Below are 22,411 nucleotides of genomic sequence, written 5' to 3'. Positions count from 1 at the left end.
TCCGAAGAAAACGGAGAATAAGTACCTGTGTACTGAAGAGATATCCTTCTTAATAAGCAAGTTACCAATTTACCAATATTCGTGATATATGGAAATTAAAGAGTACCTGGACAAGATAGATAGTGCTTAGCAATAGCATATATTTGCTTAAAGGAAAGGTCTATACTTACACGAGGCCATGAGGAGCTGACACTGTTGTCGGTCCAGCGGGAAGAGCTTCAGATCCATCGGGCAGGACAGCGTCAGAGAGATCCTGTCAAAGGAAGGAGTAGATGAGACGCTTTTATCATATTCTTTGTGTCTAAGCTGGTGCTTCCTCATGACTTATACTCGATCTCATTTATCCCTTGCTTCTGCTCAAGAGTTTCTTCCACTTCATCTTTCCATCTTTTTCGCTTCCTGTCCTTCTTTCTCTACGTTTCTGTCACATCACATTCTACGTCTTCGTCACAGTATAATGAACACCTCTGCATCTACGCCATGATACATACAGTGATTAGATAATGACCATAATTATCATCAAGGCCTTAATGATTCTCGAACTAAACTGTGATTCAAGGTTCGATTTGTCCAACTGTCATTCGTGGTGATAGACACAAACAGGCAGGCAACCATTCTACATCGAATAAGGAGAAGTGCATTTTCTTTCCTCAAAGGGATTGTTTAAACTTATGGAACCATTCGCCTGTAAGAGCAGCTGTGATCAGTGGATACATAAAACAATAAACTTGATGAATACGTTGCCTTAAATCTACGACTGACATCATTCGCGCCTTCTTGAAAGACACATTACAGTGTATAGACATTTCTCCTCAAGTCATCTTCCGGCACCACTAGCAGAAGACTCCAGTGGTCTGGTGCAGTTTGCCCTCCTTTGTTTTCCCCCGTCACGACCACCTGCAGCGCCTTCCTCTCTGATATCACCTTTCCCCATGGCGGGAGTACGGACACAGCTTGTCCCCTCCACCTGTATGAACTCCCCGTACTGCAGTGATCTGTCCTCTCCGGGGTCACTGTGCACAACTATGTCACTGACCTCAGAGCAAACCATAAGGTACTACTTAGGTTACCGAGTGGCTGTGGACAACATCCTGCAAAACAAAGGAGTTGTTGTTCTTGTAGATGGACTTTGGAGTTGTGGGAAGAATTTCCATCGCTGTGATCTTCCAAGAGCTTGTTATCTTCCAAGGACGGACGTCGGGCTCAAGTTGCGAATTCCTGTTACGTCATGCCCAGTACAACAGCCAAAGTTGTTTATGCGATCTAATAGTACGAGTAAAAGTAGTAGTAGTAGTTGTAGTAGTTTTACTATTAGCTTTAATCGTCGTAGTTTCAGTAGCAGCACTACTAGTAGACACTTTGTGTAAACATGATGCAGACCACTTTTAAATCTGAAACAACATAATGTTCAAGCAGAGCTGAATTTTCTATGGAGTCGTACAGCATGGGTAAGTTCATACATGTATGGGTAAGTTCATACAAGTATGGGTAAGTTCATACAAGTATGTTTAAGTTCATACAGGCATGGGTGAATTCATACAAGTATGGGTAAGTTCATACAAGTATGGGTAAGTTCATACAAATATGGGTAAGTTCCTACAGCATGGGTAAGTTCCTAGAGCATGGGCAAGTTCATAACAAGTATGGGTAAGTTCATACAAATATGGATAAGTTCCTACAGCTTGGGTAAGTTCCTACAGCATGGGCAAGTTCATAACAAGTATGGGTAAGTTCATAACATGTATGGGTAAGTTCCCTAAACCATAGAGGTAAGCATAGTCTGGAGTTAGAACTTCCAAGTTACGTTCAACTTCCCACTTCGTACAACACAAGACTCTCAGAATTCCACATCTTTTTTCTTTCATGGCCAATATACATCCTGTCATTCCTAGAGCCATTTCTTTAATGTCTTTTTTTCATCGGGTAATCCGCTCATGTCATGCGACACCAAAGCTGTGTCATGTTTTTCCCGCTCCCGGAATTTGTGAAGGAAATTCTAATAAAGCAAGACGTGTTGTCTCCCTCCCTGCATCACCCCGAGCGAGTCATCTGTAGTGTTGTTGTTCCCGTTTTCTTGCCCATTTTCTATTTTTTTTTCCCCCTCTGAGTTCTTCGTCAAGTTAAGTCTCAGGTTATCATTATTCACATCACTGTCACTCAGTGTATTTGAAATATGTCTGTTTCAGACGAGAGAATGGCATGTTTAGAACACCATTTGGGATATTCTCTCTCTCTCTCTCTCTCTCTCTCTCTCTCTCTCTCTCTCTCTCTCTCTCTCTCTCTCTCTCTCTCTCTCTCTCTCTCCCATGCTTCTTATGCCCTGCTTCAGTCCAATGACAGTTCGTTGTCCCCCTTAAACCACATCGTTCCAATTCGCTCTATCTCGCGTACGCCTTTCCTCGGTTCCCTCTTCGTCAACCTCTCCTCACTCATCCTCTCCATATGTCCAAACCATTTCAGCACATCTTTTCAGCTCTCTCGTACAACCTGTTCCCTCTTCGTCAACCTCTCCTCACTCATCCTCTCCATATGTCCAAACCATTTCAGCACATCTTTTCAGCTCTCTCGTACAACCTTCCTCACACCCACATATTGTCCTCAAAAATATAATCTTCGTACTTCTTTTGATCTTGGGCTCACGCTTCGTATCCACACAACAATTTTGGAACTATTATACCAGCAAACATACTCATCTTCGCCCTCACAGACAGGGACTTCTTTTTCCACTCATTCTTCTTCACATTCAAGACCTTCGCCACTTCACCCATCCGACAGTTCACTTCAGCTCCCATGGTTCCATTCGGTGACATGTCAACTCCCACGTGTCTAAAACCTATTCACCAGATGCAGGAAATTTTACTCATCATATCAACTAATAATGCAGAGAATATACTCATCTTACTCACTGGATGCTGTATAGAGCACCATCTTTCGGGTAGATACGGATGTAGAGGTGAGGGGGAATGATCTTGTAGACTCACCTGTGGCTGTAGATAGCGCCACCATTCAGGTAGATAAGGAGGTAGATGTTGGGTTGGATGATGTTGTAGACTCACCTGATACTGTAGAGAACGCCACCATTCGGGTAGATAAGGAGGTAGATGATGAGTAGAATGATCTTGTAGACTCACCTGATACTGTACAGAACGCCACCATTCGGGTAGATAAAGAAGTAGATGATGAGAAGAATGATCTTGTAGACTCACCTGATACTGTAAAGAACGCCACCGTTCGGGTAGATAAAGAGGTAGATGATGAGTAGAATGATCTTGTAGACTCCCCTGATACTGTAGAGAACGCCACCATTCGGGTAGATACGGATGTAGAGGTGAGGGAGAATGATCTTGTAGACTCACCTGTGGCTGTAGATAGCGCCACCATTCGGGTAGATAAGGAGGTAGATGTTGGGTTGGATGATCTTGTAGACTCACCTGATACTGTAGAGAACGCCACCATTCGGGTAGATAAGGAGGTAGATGATGAGTAGAATGATCTTGTAGACTCACCTGATACTGTATAGAACGCCACCGTTCGGGTAGATAAGGAGGTAGATGATGAGTAGAATGATCTTGTAGACTCACCTGATACTGTATAGAACGCCACCGTTTGGGTAGATACGGATGTAGAGGTTGGGTAGAATGATCTTGTGGAAATGTCCTTCCTTCTCATTCTTGAAGAACAAATCAGGCATCCACACCATGTCTGTCTCCGTCAGGGTCAAGTACTGGATACGACCTGCCAACGAGACGTGAACTGGTGGGCATCGTACTGGGTGGTGTGCTGGATACTGGGTGGGGCACTGGATGGTATGGTGGCTACCGGGTGGTTTGGTGGGTACTGGGTGATGTGGCAGGGTAAGAAGAGGTTACTCTGTGGAATGGTAGGTACTGGATACTGTAGTGGGTACTGGGAGGTGTGGTGGATACGGGTGGGGTGCTGGATGGTGTAGTGGCTACCGGATGGTTTAGTGGGTACTGGGTTGTGTAGTGCGTACTGAGTGGTGTAGTGGGTACTGGGGTGGTGTATGTTGAATATATACATGTATGGTGATGTGGTAGGTTGGTACTGGCTGGTGATGTGGGTACTGGGTATCTTTATATCTTGTATTTTGGGTACTGGAAAATAAGGTAAGCGATGAAAGAAACTTCTGTAATTTCAATTCTTTAGGTGGAAGTAAATAGTGTAATGGGTATTAGGTGAGTTGACAGGTAATGGGTAGTAAGTAGGTATGTACTTTGAAGAGAAGATGTAAGGAAAGAAAACGTGAAATCACAGCACCAACTTTGAAGTGAGATTCTGGGTTAGAAAATGTATGAAATACTTTTATGGCTTTTGTATCTTTGCCTTGACAACTTAGATGAGGTAAATTCAAGACACATAATTAAAAATAGGTAAATTATCCGGCATAGTAGTGAACCAACATTTGAAACCTCTATACATTTTCTTCTAATTAGTGTGATGCTGACTCATAGCCTGTGGCACGTCCGTTGGGATAGTATTAGGGATAGTGGTTGGGATGGCCATGAGGATAGTCTTAGGGATAGTTCTTGGGATAGCTACAGGGATAGTCTTTGAGATAATCTTTGGGATAGCCTTAGGGATAGTCTTTGGAATGGTCCTTGAGATGGCCACAGGGATAGTTTTAGGGATAGTCCTTGGGATGGCCATGGGGATAGTCTTAGGGACAGTCCCTGGAAATAGCCATGAGGATAGTCCTTGGGATGACCATAGGGATAGTAGTCTTAGGAACAGTCCTTGGGATAGCCATTGGGGATAGACCTCGGTCCGGCCAGCCACGTACGTACCTTGCATGTTGTTGAATGTGAGCCGATGATCCACCCATTGTTCACGGAAGGTGATCTGTATACTGTACTCCTGCAGGAAGAAAACACACACATCTATTAGCGTCGATTGCCCATACACATCTCCATTATATATATATATATATATATATATATATATATATATATATATATATATATATATATATATATATATATATATATATATACATATATATATATATATATATATATATATATATATATATATATATATATATATATATATATATATATATACATATATATATATATATATATATATATATATATATATATATATATATATATATATATATATATATATATATTCCTGTGAGTCCACGGGGAAAATGAAACACGAAAAGTTCCCAAGTGCACTCTCGTGTAATAATCACATCATCATGGGAGACACAAGAGAGAAATATAACAGTCAGTTGATATACATCGAAGAGACGAAGCTAGGACGCCATTTGGTAAACATGTGATGATGTGATTATTACACGAAAGTGCACTTGGGAACTTTTCGTGTTTCATTTTCCCCGTGGACTCACAGGAATATCTTGATCACGCGCAAAATTGTGATCCTTTCCAACATTATATATATATATATATATATATATATATATATATATATATATATATATATATATATATATATATATATATATATATAATTTTTTCTGTATGAAAGAAAACTTACAAACGTTGTTCATTTAATTCCACTGAATATCAACAAGCAGAAAAAGTCATAATGACTACTGGCTAATTAGCTCTGTCATTAGGGGTACAATCTGGCAATCTGTATATTAACGTTATGCAAAATATGTTTTGGGTGATAGGGTCTTTCAACACATATACGTAAATATATCAGTATGTATACACACCTAGTCAGATATTAATATGTAACGACACATGAATGCATAGATGCTTCTTATGTATACATAAAACATATCATTAATAGTTGTCTTGATGTTTGAGATCACAAGATCATACCTGGTTCTATATAGCTCTTGTTTCAATATGTACTTTACATTCTATTTGGCTCATTCGTGATGACACCAAATCTCTGAAATAAGCCTCACTCTCTCTCTCTCTTGCTTTCTATTTTGGTCTATATACGGTGTTCTCAATGCGGTGTTACCTTATTTTGCACAAGCTTGTCTTCGCTAAATTCCCTATGGTTCACGAAAGCTTATCCGTTGATTGTATTTAAGTCATTTTCTTCAGCTTCTGATCCTCTAAGTATAAGCAAAGCGCTTCACTTCTCCTGTCGATGCCCTATATCTGTATTCTAAAGAGAATCAAGATTAACACTGTTCCTTATGAATACCTCACTGACAGAAGGTGCCTCGGTGGCCTTATGATTAGCATCACTGACTACTAATTCAATGGCCAGGGTTCGATTCCAGGCGCAAAGCTCACCTTGCTTTTCACGCTTCCTCGGGTTGGTCCTCTGGTTGGTAGACAGAGGGGTACCACCTACTGTTGGTGTAAAGTACCACAGCTGTGGCAAGCTTAGCCAGCGCCGTCAGCTTGTAACTAGGCTCGAGTTAACCCCAGGAGGTGTCCACGTCTGGGGACATGACACCCTCACTGACAGGTCTGTGAGCTTACCAAGGGTTGGTACGTCACCTCACTCTACCCTTGATATCATCATCTTCATGATACATGGCTTCGTCTGCAACTACTTTGAACCTTCTGTTGCTTAAGACCTCTTTGATCCGTCTTCCTATCTTACTCCTAGTGTTCTGTTACGCTGCATTTTCTGTTGATATTTTCGGTGGTTTGATCGTCAATTGCTGTAGCAAAATTGAGAGGTATGGTGTTCTTTCTCTTCCCTTGCATTACTCGTCCATTGTCAGGAGCTATGTTCTCGATCAAGAGGTTTGAATGTGTTCTTTTATCACTCTTAAAAAAAGAACTTAATACTCATAGAGTCAAGCTATCTGGCCTCTACTGCTGAGGCATTATCTCAGGGTCGTCCTTTATGTACTAGCGTTGCGTCAACCATTTTGTAAATGTCTGCAGAGTTTTGCCTTCGTCCAGACTTAGCTTCATCACCAGCATCGCTGGTCTCGATACTGCTGTTTTTATGTCCACTCTTGAGGGAGATTCCCCTCTGTATGCCTCACCTCAATTACCCTTCCTTCCTTACTCTTATCATCCGTTGCCTCTGTCATACTGGACACATCTCCTCACATAACTCGAACCTGTGCAATATCTCGGGATGAGGAAGCAGAAACCATGTTCATTTCTCTCTCTCTCTCTCTCTCTCTCTCTCTCTCTCTCTCTCTCTCTCTCTCTCTCTCTCTCTCTCTCTCTCTCTCTCTCCCTAAGTGTCACTCTTTTCCCCCTCTTCACTTTCAGAGCACCATAATTATTCATCCCTCTGATAAGCATAAACCTGCTGGCCATAAACATATCCCCCAACTCTATCCTGTGTGAAACCCCACATGATGAATATTAAACCACTTGCTGCTTCCACAAAAAGCTGGGAGTGTTGTTGTATAGACGCCGCCATGACTTTTTCTCCTTCCAGATATCTCATACATCACCCCCCCCCCCCCCCCCACACCCCAACAGTACAAGAGAACTGTTCATATCTGTAGGGTGGCACCTCCTGCACCTCTATCCTTAATTAGAGTCGAATGGAAAGTCTTTCGCCCTACAAGTGCTCCAGGCATCCCCCCTTTCTCTCCATCCATCTCTCTCTCTCTCTCTCTCTCTCTCTCTCTCTCTCTCTCTCTCTCTCTCTCTCTCTCTCTCTCTCTCTCTCTATCCACAGTGATGTTGCTGTTCTCTCCTTATTCTACAGGTATTACTTTGGTTACTACATTCGTGAGCTGTCTTCACGTGTGTCCCTTGCCAAAACCTTGGGCTCCCTGACTTGCGCCTGGCTGTTGCTTCCTATAGTTTCTGTGTGTAGACCAGTAGACAGTAGTTCATCATGAGTAACGAGTAACTCATCAAGAGTGACGGGTAACTCATCGACAGTGACAAGTTACTCATCAAGAGGAACAGTTTAAGGCATGAAGAGGGGCAGGTAACTCATTTATGGGGATAGGGAACTCAAAAGAGACAGGTGAATCATTAGAAGATAAAGATAATTCCTCAGGAGGGACAGGTAACTCATCAAGAGGGACAGGTTACTTATCATAAGGCATAGGATACACATTAGGAGGGACAGGTAACTCAAGAAAAAAGGCAATTCATCAAGAGTCACGTAACTCATCTGATGGAAGAGGTGATTCATCAAGAGTGAAAGGTAACTCATCAAGGACAGGTAACTCATCAAGAGTGAAAGGTAACTCATCAAGGACATGTAATGCATCGAGAGTGAAAGGTAACTCATCAGGGACAGGTAACGCATTAAGAGTGAAAGGTAACTCATCAAGAATTTAAGGTAACTCATCAAGGACAGGTAACTCACCAAGAGTGAAAGGTAACTCACCAAGAGTGAAAGGTAACTCACCAAGAGTGAAAGGTAACTCATGAAGGACAGGTAACTCATCAAGGACAGATAACTCATGAAGGACAGACAACTTATGAAGGACAGGTAACTCATGAAGGACAGGTAACTCATCAAGGACAGGTAACTCATTACGAGTGGACAAGAACAGATCGAGTGTAACTCACCATCTTGACGTCAGAGATGGTCTGGACATTTCGAATCATGAGGTTGATGTGAACGATGGCTGGACCTGGGCAGGGAGAGAGACGATGGTGTGTTATCATTATCATATGATGAATACGAAACCCTGATTCCGTATAGCAATGATATCTATCATCAAGCACTTGGAAGTCCTGGCTACTGATAAGTGTTATCACTAGATGATTGGAAACCTTGGCTCCCGATATCAATGTTATCACCAAGTACTTGGAGAAAACTCTGGGTCCTGATATCAATATTATCACCAAATAGCAGAGCTGTATATTGTCCCGTTCTGTGAACAACAGAGGTCTACACTCCCCTGTTACATGAACAACAGAGGTCTACACTCCCCTGTTATGTGAACAACAGAGGTCTGCACTCCCCTGTTACATGAACAACAGACGTCTACACTCTCCTGTTACATGAACAACAGAGGTCTACACTCTCCTGTTATGTGAACAACAGAGGTCTACACTCTCCTGTTATGTGAACAACAGAGGTCTACACTCTCCTGTTATGTGAACAACAGAGGTCTACACTCCCCTGTTATGTGAACAACAGAGGTCTACACTCTCCTGTTATGTGAACAACAGAGGTCTACACTCCCCTGTTACATGAATAACAGAGTTTACACTCCCCTGTTACATGAACAACAGAGGTCTACACTCCCCTGTTACATGAATACCAGAGGTCTACACTCCCCTGTTACATGAATAACAGAGTTTACACTCCCCTGTTACATGAACAACAGAGGTCTACACTCCCCTGTTACATGAATACCAGAGGTCTACACTCCCATGTTACATGAACAACAGAAGTCTGCACTCCCCTGTTACATGAACAACAGAGTTCTACACTCTTCTGTTTATGAACAACGGAGGTCTACACTCTCCTGTTATTGTGAACAACAGAGGTCTACACTCTCCTGTTATGTGAACAACAGAGGTCTACACTCTCCTGTTATGTGAACAACAGAGGTCTACACTCCCCTGTTATGTGAACAACAGAGGTCTACACTCTCCTGTTATGTGAACAACAGAGGTTACACTCCCCTGTTACATGAATAACAGAGTTTACCACTCCCCTGTTACATGAACAACAGAGGTCTACACTCCCCTGTTACATGAACAACAGAGGTCTACACTCCCCTGTTACATGAATACCAGAGGTCTACACTCCCCTGTTACATGAATAACAGAGTTTACACTCCCCTGTTACATGAACAACAGAGGTCTACACTCCCCTGTTACATGAATACCAGAGGTCTACACTCCCTGTTACATGAACAACAGAATTCCTGCACTCCCCTGTTACATGAACAACAGAGGTCTACACTCTCCTGTTATGTGAACAACAGAGGTCTACACTCTCCTGTTATGTGAACAACAGAGGTCTACACTCCCCTGTTACATGAACAACAGAGGTCTACACTCCCCTGTTACATGAACAACAGAGGTCTACACTCCCCTGTTACATGAACAACAGAGGTCTACACTCCCCTGTTACATGAACAACAGAGGTCTACACTCCCCTGTTACATGAACAACAGAGGTCTACACTCCCCTGTTACATGAACAACAGAGGTCTACACTCCCCTGTTACATGAACAACAGAGGTCTACACTCCCTGTTACATGAACAACAGAGGTCTACACTCCCCTGTTACATGAACAACAGAGGTCTACACTCTCCTGTTATGTGAACAACAGAGGTTACACTCCCCTGTTACATGAACAACAGAGGTCTACACTCCCCTGTTACATGAATACCAGAGGTCTACACTCTCCTGTTATGTGAACAACAGAGGTCTACACTCTCCTGTTATGTGAACAACAGAGGTCTACACTCTCCTGTTATGTGAACAACAGAGGTCTACACTCTCCTGTTATGTGAACAACAGAGGTCTACACTCTCCTGTTATGTGAACAACAGAGGTCTACACTCTCCTGTTATGTGAACAACAGAGGTCTACACTCTCCTGTTATGTGAACAACAGAGGTCTACACTCCCCTGTTACATGAACAACAGAGGTCTACACTCTCCTGTTATGTGAACAACAGAGGTCTACACTCTCCTGTTATGTGAACAACAGAGGTCTACACTCCCTGTTACATGAACAACAGAGGTCTACACTCCCCTGTTACATGAACAACAGAGGTCTACACTCTCCTGTTATGTGAACAACAGAGGTCTACACTCCCCTGTTACATGAACAACAGAGGTCTACACTCCCCTGTTACATGAACAACAGAGGTCTACACTCCCCTGTTACATGAACAACAGAGGTCTACACTCCCCTGTTACATGAACAACAGAGGTCTACACTCCCCTGTTACATGAACAACAGAGGTCTACACTCCCCTGTTACATGAACAACAGAGGTCTACACTCCCCTGTTACATGAACAACAGAGGTCTACACTCCCCTGTTACATGAACAACAGAGGTCTACACTCTCCTGTTATGTGAACAACAGAGGTCTACACTCTCCTGTTATGTGAACAACAGAGGTCTACACTCCCCTGTTACATGAACAACAGAGGTCTACACTCCCCTGTTACATGAACAACAGAGGTCTACACTCCCCTGTTACATGAACAACAGAGGTCTACACTCCCCTGTTACATGAACAACAGAGGTCTACACTCCCCTGTTACATGAACAACAGAGGTCTACACTCCCCTGTTACATGAACAACAGAGGTCTACACTCCCCTGTTACATGAACAACAGAGGTCTACACTCCCCTGTTACATGAACAACAGAGGTCTACACTCCCCTGTTACATGAACAACAGAGGTCTACACTCTCCTGTTATGTGAACAACAGAGGTCTACACTCTCCTGTTATGTGAACAACAGAGGTTACACTCCCCTGTTACATGAACAACAGAGGTCTACACTCTCCTGTTATGTGAACAACAGAGGTTACACTCCCCTGTTACATGAACAACAGAGGTCTACACTCTCCTGTTATGTGAACAACAGAGGTCTACACTCTCCTGTTATGTGAACAACAGAGGTCTACACTCTCCTGTTATGTGAACAACAGAGGTCTACACTCCCCTGTTACATGAATACCAGAGGTCTACACTCTCCTGTTATGTGAACAACAGAGGTCTACACTCCCCTGTTACATGAACAACAGAGGTCTACACTCTCCTGTTATGTGAACAACAGAGGTTACACTCCCCTGTTACATGAACAACAGAGGTCTACACTCTCCTGTTATGTGAACAACAGAGGTCTACACTCCCCTGTTACATGAATACCAGAGGTCTACACTCTCCTGTTATGTGAACAACAGAGGTTACACTCCCCTGTTACATGAACAACAGAGGTCTACACTCCCCTGTTACATGAACAACAGAGGTCTACACTCCCCTGTTACATGAACAACAGAGGTCTACACTCCCCTGTTACATGAACAACAGAGGTCTACACTCCCCTGTTACATGAATACCAGAGGTCTACACTCCCCTGTTACATGAACAACAGAGGTCTACACTCCCCTGTTACATGAACAACAGAGGTCTACACTCTCCTGTTATGTGAACAACAGAGGTCTACACTCTCCTGTTATGTGAACAACAGAGGTTACACTCCCTGTTACATGAACAACAGAGGTCTACACTCTCCTGTTATGTGAACAACAGAGGTTACACTCCCCTGTTACATGAACAACAGAGGTCTACACTCTCCTGTTATGTGAACAACAGAGGTCTACACTCTCCTGTTATGTGAACAACAGAGGTCTACACTCTCCTGTTATGTGAACAACAGAGGTCTACACTCTCCTGTTATGTGAACAACAGAGGTCTACACTCTCCTGTTATGTGAACAACAGAGGTCTACACTCTCCTGTTATGTGAACAACAGAGGTTACACTCCCCTGTTACATGAACAACAGAGGTTACACTCCCCTGTTACATGAACAACAGAGGTCTACACTCTCCTGTTATGTGAACAACAGAGGTCTACACTCTCCTGTTATGTGAACAACAGAGGTCTACACTCTCCTGTTATGTGAACAACAGAGGTCTACACTCCCCTGTTACATGAACAACAGAGGTCTACACTCCCCTGTTACATGAATACCAGAGGTCTACACTCTCCTGTTATGTGAACAACAGAGGTCTACACTCTCCTGTTATGTGAACAACAGAGGTCTACACTCTCCTGTTATGTGAACAACAGAGGTCTACACTCTCCTGTTATGTGAACAACAGAGGTCTACACTCTCCTGTTATGTGAACAACAGAGGTTACACTCCCCTGTTACATGAACAACAGAGGTCTACACTCTCCTGTTATGTGAACAACAGAGGTCTACACTCTCCTGTTATGTGAACAACAGAGGTCTACACTCTCCTGTTATGTGAACAACAGAGGTCTACACTCTCCTGTTATGTGAACAACAGAGGTCTACACTCTCCTGTTATGTGAACAACAGAGGTCTACACTCTCCTGTTATGTGAACAACAGAGGTCTACACTCTCCTGTTATGTGAACAACAGAGGTCTACACTCTCCTGTTATGTGAACAACAGAGGTCTACACTCTCCTGTTATGTGAACAACAGAGGTTACACTCCCCTGTTACATGAACAACAGAGGTCTACACTCCCCTGTTACATGAACAACAGAGGTCTACACTCTCCTGTTATGTGAACAACAGAGGTCTACACTCCCCTGTTACATGAACAACAGAGGTCTACACTCCCCTGTTACATGAATAACAGAGTTTACACTCCCCTGTTACATGAATACCAGAGGTCTACACTCCCCTGTTACATGAATACCAGAGGTCTACACTCCCCTGTTACATGAACAACAGAGGTCTACACTCTCCTGTTATGTGAACAACAGAGGTCTACACTCTCCTGTTATGTGAACAACAGAGGTCTACACTCCCCTGTTACATGAACAACAGAGGTCTACACTCCCCTGTTACATGAATACCAGAGGTCTACACTCCCTGTTACATGAACAACAGAGGTCTACACTCCCCTGTTACATGAACAACAGAGGTCTACACTCCCCTGTTACATGAACAACAGAGGTCTACACTCCCCTGTTACATGAATACCAGAGGTCTACACTCTCCTGTTATGTGAACAACAGAGGTCTACACTCCCCTGTTACATGAACAACAGAGGTCTACACTCCCCTGTTACATGAACAACAGAGGTCTACACTCCCCTGTTACATGAACAACAGAGGTCTACACTCTCCTGTTATGTGAACAACAGAGGTCTACACTCCCCTGTTACATGAACAACAGAGGTCTACACTCCCCTGTTACATGAACAACAGAGGTCTACACTCCCCTGTTACATGAACAACAGAGGTCTACACTCCCCTGTTACATGAACAACAGAGGTCTACACTCCCCTGTTACATGAACAACAGAGGTCTACACTCCCCTGTTACATGAATACCAGAGGTCTACACTCCCCTGTTACATGAACAACAGAGGTCTACACTCCCCTGTTACATGAACAACAGAGGTCTACACTCCCCTGTTACATGAACAACAGAGGTCTACACTCCCCTGTTACATGAACAACAGAGGTCTACACTCCCCTGTTACATGAACAACAGAGGTCTACACTCCCCTGTTACATGAACAACAGAGGTCTACACTCTCCTGTTATGTGAACAACAGAGGTCTACACTCCCTGTTACATGAACAACAGAGGTCTACACTCTCCTGTTATGTGAACAACAGAGGTTACACTCCCCTGTTACATGAACAACAGAGGTCTACACTCTCCTGTTATGTGAACAACAGAGGTCTACACTCTCCTGTTATGTGAACAACAGAGGTCTACACTCCCCTGTTACATGAATACCAGAGGTCTACACTCCCCTGTTACATGAACAACAGAGGTCTACACTCTCCTGTTATGTGAACAACAGAGGTCTACACTCCCCTGTTACATGAACAACAGAGGTCTACACTCCCCTGTTACATGAACAACAGAGGTCTACACTCCCCTGTTACATGAACAACAGAGGTCTACACTCCCTGTTACATGAACAACAGAGGTCTACACTCCCCTGTTACATGAATACCAGAGGTCTACACTCCCTGTTACATGAACAACAGAGGTCTACACTCCCCTGTTACATGAATACCAGAGGTCTACACTCCCCTGTTACATGAATACCAGAGGTCTACACTCTCCTGTTATGTGAACAACAGAGGTCTACACTCCCCTGTTACATGAACAACAGAGGTCTACACTCCCCTGTTACATGAACAACAGAGGTCTACACTCCCCTGTTACATGAACAACAGAGGTCTACACTCTCCTGTTATGTGAACAACAGAGGTCTACACTCTCCTGTTATGTGAACAACAGAGGTCTACACTCCCCTGTTACATGAACAACAGAGGTCTACACTCTCCTGTTATGTGAACAACAGAGGTCTACACTCCCTGTTACATGAACAACAGAGGTCTACACTCCCCTGTTACATGAATACCAGAGGTCTACACTCTCCTGTTATGTGAACAACAGAGGTCTACACTCCCCTGTTACATGAATACCAGAGGTCTACACTCTCCTGTTATGTGAACAACAGAGGTCTACACTCTCCTGTTATGTGAACAACAGAGGTCTACACTCCCCTGTTACATGAACAACAGAGGTCTACACTCCCCTGTTACATGAACAACAGAGGTCTACACTCTCCTGTTATGTGAACAACAGAGGTCTACACTCTCCTGTTATGTGAACAACAGAGGTCTACACTCTCCTGTTATGTGAACAACAGAGGTCTACACTCCCCTGTTACATGAATACCAGAGGTCTACACTCTCCTGTTATGTGAACAACAGAGGTTACACTCCCCTGTTACATGAACAACAGAGGTCTACACTCCCCTGTTACATGAACAACAGAGGTCTACACTCCCCTGTTACATGAACAACAGAGGTTACACTCCCCTGTTACATGAACAACAGAGGTCTACACTCCCCTGTTACATGAACAACAGAGGTCTACACTCCCCTGTTACATGAACAACAGAGGTCTACACTCCCCTGTTACATGAATACCAGAGGTCTACACTCCCCTGTTACATGAACAACAGAGGTCTACACTCCCCTGTTACATGAATACCAGAGGTCTACACTCCCCTGTTACATGAACAACAGAGGTCTACACTCCCCTGTTACATGAATACCAGAGGTCTACACTCTCCTGTTATGTGAACAACAGAGGTCTACACTCCCCTGTTACATGAACAACAGAGGTTACACTCCCCTGTTACATGAACAACAGAGGTCTACACTCCCCTGTTACATGAATACCAGAGGTCTACACTCCCCTGTTACATGAACAACAGAGGTCTACACTCTCCTGTTATGTGAACAACAGAGGTCTACACTCCCCTGTTACATGAACAACAGAGGTCTACACTCCCCTGTTATGTGAACAACAGAGGTCTACACTCTCCTGTTATGTGAACAACAGAGGTCTACACTCCCCTGTTACATGAACAACAGAGGTCTACACTCTCCTGTTATGTGAACAACAGAGGTCTACACTCTCCTGTTATGTGAACAACAGAGGTCTACACTCCCCTGTTACATGAACAACAGAGGTCTACACTCTCCTGTTATGTGAACAACAGAGGTTACACTCCCCTGTTACATGAACAACAGAGGTCTACACTCTCCTGTTATGTGAACAACAGAGGTCTACACTCCCCTGTTACATGAACAACAGAGGTCTACACTCTCCTGTTATGTGAACAACAGAGGTCTACACTCTCCTGTTATGTGAACAACAGAGGTTACACTCCCCTGTTACATGAACAACAGAGGTCTACACTCTCCTGTTATGTGAACAACAGAGGTTACACTCCCCTGTTACATGAACAACAGAGGTCTACACTCTCCTGTTATGTGAACAACAGAGGTCTACACTCTCCTGTTATGTGAACAACAGAGGTCTACACTCTCCTGTTATGTGAACAACAGAGGTCTACACTCTCCTGTTATGTGAACAACAGAGGTTACACTCCCCTGTTACATGAACAACAGAGGTCTACACTCCCCTGTTACATGAACAACAGAGGTCTACACTCTCCTGTTATGTGAACAACAGAGGTCTACACTCTCCTGTTATGTGAACAACAGAGGTCTACACTCCCCTGTTACATGAACAACAGAGGTCTACACTCTCCTGTTATGTGAACAACAGAGGTTACACTCCCCTGTTACATGAACAACAGAGGTCTACACTCTCCTGTTATGTGAACAACAGAGGTCTACACTCCCCTGTTACATGAACAACAGAGGTCTACACTCCCCTGTTACATGAATACCAGAGGTCTACACTCCCCTGTTACATGAACAACAGAGGTCTACACTCTCCTGTTATGTGAACAACAGAGGTTACACTCCCCTGTTACATGAACAACAGAGGTCTACACTCCCCTGTTACATGAACAACAGAGGTCTACACTCTCCTGTTATGTGAACAACAGAGGTCTACACTCCCCTGTTACATGAACAACAGAGGTCTACACTCTCCTGTTATGTGAACAACAGAGGTCTACACTCTCCTGTTATGTGAACAACAGAGGTCTACACTCCCCTGTTACATGAACAACAGAGGTCTACACTCCCCTGTTACATGAACAACAGAGGTCTACACTCCCCTGTTACATGAACAACAGAGGTCTACACTCTCCTGTTATGTGAACAACAGAGGTCTACACTCTCCTGTTATGTGAACAACAGAGGTCTACACTCTCCTGTTATGTGAACAACAGAGGTCTACACTCTCCTGTTATGTGAACAACAGAGGTCTACACTCTCCTGTTATGTGAACAACAGAGGTCTACACTCTCCTGTTATGTGAACAACAGAGGTCTACACTCTCCTGTTATGTGAACAACAGAGGTCTACACTCCCCTGTTACATGAACAACAGAGGTCTACACTCTCCTGTTATGTGAACAACAGAGGTCTACACTCCCCTGTTACATGAATACCAGAGGTCTACACTCTCCTGTTATGTGAACAACAGAGGTCTACACTCCCCTGTTACATGAACAACAGAGGTCTACACTCCCCTGTTACATGAACAACAGAGGTCTACACTCTCCTGTTATGTGAACAACAGAGGTCTACACTCTCCTGTTATGTGAACAACAGAGGTCTACACTCTCCTGTTATGTGAACAACAGAGGTCTACACTCTCCTGTTATGTGAACAACAGAGGTCTACACTCCCCTGTTACATGAACAACAGAGGTCTACACTCCCCTGTTACATGAACAACAGAGGTCTACACTCTCCTGTTATGTGAACAACAGAGGTCTACACTCTCCTGTTATGTGAACAACAGAGGTTACACTCCCCTGTTACATGAACAACAGAGGTCTACACTCCCCTGTTACATGAATACCAGAGGTCTACACTCCCCTGTTACATGAACAACAGAGGTCTACACTCTCCTGTTATGTGAACAACAGAGGTCTACACTCCCCTGTTACATGAACAACAGAGGTCTACACTCTCCTGTTATGTGAACAACAGAGGTCTACACTCCCCTGTTACATGAACAACAGAGGTTACACTCCCCTGTTACATGAACAACAGAGGTCTACACTCTCCTGTTATGTGAACAACAGAGGTCTACACTCTCCTGTTATGTGAACAACAGAGGTCTACACTCTCCTGTTATGTGAACAACAGAGGTCTACACTCCCCTGTTACATGAATACCAGAGGTCTACACTCTCCTGTTATGTGAACAACAGAGGTCTACACTCTCCTGTTATGTGAACAACAGAGGTCTACACTCCCCTGTTACATGAACAACAGAGGTCTACACTCCCCTGTTACATGAACAACAGAGGTCTACACTCTCCTGTTATGTGAACAACAGAGGTCTACACTCTCCTGTTATGTGAACAACAGAGGTCTACACTCTCCTGTTATGTGAACAACAGAGGTCTACACTCTCCTGTTATGTGAACAACAGAGGTCTACACTCTCCTGTTATGTGAACAACAGAGGTCTACACTCTCCTGTTATGTGAACAACAGAGGTCTACACTCTCCTGTTATGTGAACAACAGAGGTCTACACTCCCCTGTTACATGAACAACAGAGGTTACACTCCCCTGTTACATGAACAACAGAGGTCTACACTCCCCTGTTACATGAACAACAGAGGTCTACACTCTCCTGTTATGTGAACAACAGAGGTTACACTCCCCTGTTACATGAACAACAGAGGTCTACACTCCCCTGTTACATGAACAACAGAGGTCTACACTCCCCTGTTACATGAACAACAGAGGTCTACACTCCCCTGTTACATGAACAACAGAGGTCTACACTCTCCTGTTATGTGAACAACAGAGGTCTACACTCTCCTGTTATGTGAACAACAGAGGTCTACACTCCCCTGTTACATGAACAACAGAGGTCTACACTCCCCTGTTACATGAACAACAGAGATCTAAAGAGTGTGTTGTGTTATTTCACAATCTGGAGACAAAGCTCCCTAAAATTAAGGTTGCTGGGCAATGTTGCCGTAGGATCTTTTCAGGGATGGCCTTCTAACATTGGTTCTGAAGGGCTTGACCAAATTAGGGGTTTAAGGGTTGGGATATGTTCACAAAGGGTCAGGAAGGGATTGACTGTATTGTCTAGGGCACTGGTATATGGTTAATACAAGATTTGAGCGTTGGGGTGCCAGGCTAGAGAGTATAAAACCAGTGCTATGACCCTTTGCCTAAACTGTGTTGTTTCAGTGTATGAAGGATGAACTATGTTCAGCTAGGCTTAGGGGCTGACTGTTCGACCTCAGGGTCTGGGTACTGAGGTCTTTTAACTCAGGGTCTAAGGGTTGGACTCTTTTAAATATAGGGTCTGGAAGTTGGGGTTTAACACAAGGTCTGGAGGCAAGGTCTGGCGACTGGGCTTTGGACTATTCAAACGCAGGTGTTCTGGACTGTGTCAACACAGGATTTGGAGGGTCGACTGTGTTGATAGTGGGTCTGGAGCTAACCTTTGTTTACCCAGTGTCTAAGATCTAGACTATGCCTCTCACGTCCTCGAATGACTGAGCGTACAAGGGAGTTCTCAGAGGTAAAGGGCTAAAATGACTCTGGGCTCTAAGCCTATCCACGTTGGTAGTGGTGGGTGGGTGAGGCTACGTAGCAGTAACTGAGGGTTTTTGCAGATTTGAGGTTAAGCTACGCTAACTATGGGGGCTCGAAACAGCTTAACTAAGGGCGAAATCTTTGGACTATCTTCACTGGGAGTTTGAAAGCTAGATGATCCCAAGGGTTGGAAGGGAGGCAGGTTTAAATGAAGTGTTCAAGAACAAGGTTACCTAAGGGTGGGCAGGGAGGAGGAGCTTGGTTGCTTGAAATATGGGTATAGGTCTAGGCTAAGGTACCTTATGGCCAGGGTTTTGGGCTAAGTTATATGAGTACTTAGGGCTAGGTTACCAGAGGGACTGGAGCTTTAAGTTCAGAAGTAGTTTTGAGGATAAGTTGGGTTCATATAGGGTTCAGGGAGGGTCTGGGGCGGTGGCACCGTTAGCTGAAAGTGGGCGAGCTAAGAGGACACAAGGCATGAAAATTACTATACTAAAGTTCTTAAGTGCTATGTTAACCATGGCCGTCAGGGCTAGGTTAGGTGTTGGTGGTGGGCACATTTACTCGACGAGTGGGGACTACATATTACCCAAGGAATTGAACCGCTAGGTTATAGTTACTCACATGAGGTAATCTGCCTTCATTTATGTTCTTAAGAGACAAATAACTTTAATTAAGTGTTTAGGATCATTTATGAAAGAAAAATCGTGTTCCTAGGCTGCCTCAATGGAGGGTTGGGCTGCCTTAACTCGGGTCCTGCAGGGAAGTACAACTGTGGGGCTTCTGTTTTAATCTACTTCAACGGAGGATCGTGTGTGCAGGCTGCGGTGATGGAGGATCTAAGAGTTGAATGACTAGACTGGTTCCTCTGCGTGGATAGCCTTCATTACGTGAGAGTAAGAAGACTTGGGCAATTGAGGTAACCCCCGATGCGTTAAATGAGAAGGTGGACATTGCTAGAGTGAGTTCAAAGAGGCTAAGCTGCTCTTACTAAGCGTATCACAAGCAAAGTTTTTTTTTTTTTCGTCAGCCGACGAGCGCGAGGCAAGCTTAAAACTGAGTGTGTCTGCACTGCCATCACTCAGGTGCCAAAGCCCCAGCTTCGCTAGCGACCATGATGTGTAAGACTACGATGATGATTGAGGTCATGCCATCTAAGAGCTGGCTGAGGAGGCCCTCACACCTGAGCTGCCTTAACTATAACTCTTGAAAAAAAAAAAAAAAGTTGAAGCGAGTTAAGCTTGTTGCGCAACTGTTGCATCATCTACCGGGTTGCAGGCGAAGATATTCTTCTTTTTTTTTAAGCTTAAGGTAAGAATGAGTTAGTAACATAGATGGCGTGTGGCACTTGGAGCTGGAATAAGCCAGCTGACGCTTGGTTCCAGGAAGTGTGTACAGGAACATCTGGAAAAGATCCTGCAGCAGACATTTCCAGGATAACGTGATGGACATCTTCCAGGATAACGTGATGGACATCTTCCAGGATAACGTGATGGACATCTTCCAGGACGACGTGATGGTCATCTTCCAGGATAACGCGATGGTCATGATGGTCATCTTCCAGGATAACGTGATGGATATCTTCCAGGATATCGTGATGGACATCTTCTAGGATAACGTGGCCATTTTCCAGGATAACGTGATGGTCATCTTCCAGGATAACGTGATGGAAATCTTCCAGGATAACGTGATGGAAATCTTCCAGGATAACGTGATGGAAATCTTCCAGGATAACGTGATGGTAATCTTCCAGGATAACGTGATGGAAATCTTCCTGGATATCGTTATGGAAATCTTCCTGGATAACGTGATGGTAATCTTCCTGGATATCGTGATGGAAATCTTCCTGGATATCGTGATGGACAGCTTCCAGGATAACAAAAAGTGATGTACTGGACTTAGACAAACATAAGATTGGCTCAAAAGAAAATGGAAAAAATAGAATATGTTTGATGGAGACTTTTGAGTAAGGCGTTACAACCCTCTGGTGTGTCCTGTGAGATCAAGCCAAGGAATCCCCGGGTCGTACCGTTGCGATCGTGTGTCGTACCGCGTCGTGCTCAGAAGTCGTAACACGAACTCAAAAATCGTAACGCGTCGTGCACAAAAGTCGTAACGCGTCCAGCTCAAAAGTGTTGCGCGCTGTACTCAAAGGTCATAACGCGTCGTCTTCAAAAGTCGTATCGCGTCGTGCTGAAATGTCGTAACTCCTCGTGCTCAAAAGTCGCAACAAGTCGAGCTCAAAAGTCGTTATACGTACTCAAATAATGTAACGCGCCGTGTTCAGAACTCGTAATGCGTCGAGGTTAAAATCCATAACACATTCTCCAAAATCGTAAAGCGTTTTGATCGAAAGTCGTAACGCATCGTACTTATAAGTCGTAACGCGTCGCACTCATAAGTCGTAACGTGTCAGACTCGAAACTCGTCGTACTCAGGAGGCTGAAAGAGGAACAGGAACAGTGGGAGTATTACGGTCCGTCTGGGGACGACGGTGACATCCCGTTGGTTCTCTTAATCAACAGGAGTGGTACTGTTGGCAGAGGGTCGTGTGGAGGGAGGGAAGAAGGTTTGCCTCAACGGGAACCCAAGATGAAGTCAGAGCAACAGGAGTGATACTGTTGGCAGAAGCTGGTGGTTGAAGAGGGGGTTGCAGATGATGTCACAGCAACAGGAGTGACACTGTTAGCAGAGGGTGGTGAGGGGAAATGGGGTTGTAGATGAGGTCAAACCAACAGGAGTGGTACTGTTAGCAGAGGTTGGTTATAGAGGTAGGGGTTGTAGATGAGGTCAAAGCAACAGGAGTGGTAC

At 44.1% G+C, this 22,411-nt stretch overlaps 1 protein-coding gene across 1 annotated transcript in view; it reads right to left on the bottom strand.

The window, feature by feature from the left end:
- The window catches only part of LOC139753513 (glutamate-gated chloride channel-like), a 45,178-nt gene extending 36,620 nt beyond the window's left edge, over positions 1–8,558 (bottom strand). Inside the window, exons 1-4 of the mRNA XM_071670161.1 lie at positions 8,460–8,558; positions 4,806–4,875; positions 3,582–3,735; positions 171–253 (exon numbers count right to left, since the gene is read on the bottom strand). Of these exons, the coding sequence (XP_071526262.1) occupies positions 171–253; positions 3,582–3,735; positions 4,806–4,875; positions 8,460–8,558 (406 nt within the window). The remainder of the gene's footprint in view (positions 1–170; positions 254–3,581; positions 3,736–4,805; positions 4,876–8,459) is intronic.
- Positions 8,559–22,411: the final 13,853 nt, after the last annotated feature.

The sequence above is a fragment of the Panulirus ornatus genome, chromosome 14 (genome assembly GCF_036320965.1).
Source record: "Panulirus ornatus isolate Po-2019 chromosome 14, ASM3632096v1, whole genome shotgun sequence".
NCBI lineage: Eukaryota > Metazoa > Arthropoda > Malacostraca > Decapoda > Palinuridae > Panulirus > Panulirus ornatus.
Note: the sequence above shows the minus strand (reverse complement) of the source record. Positions and strands in the feature narration are given on the sequence as shown.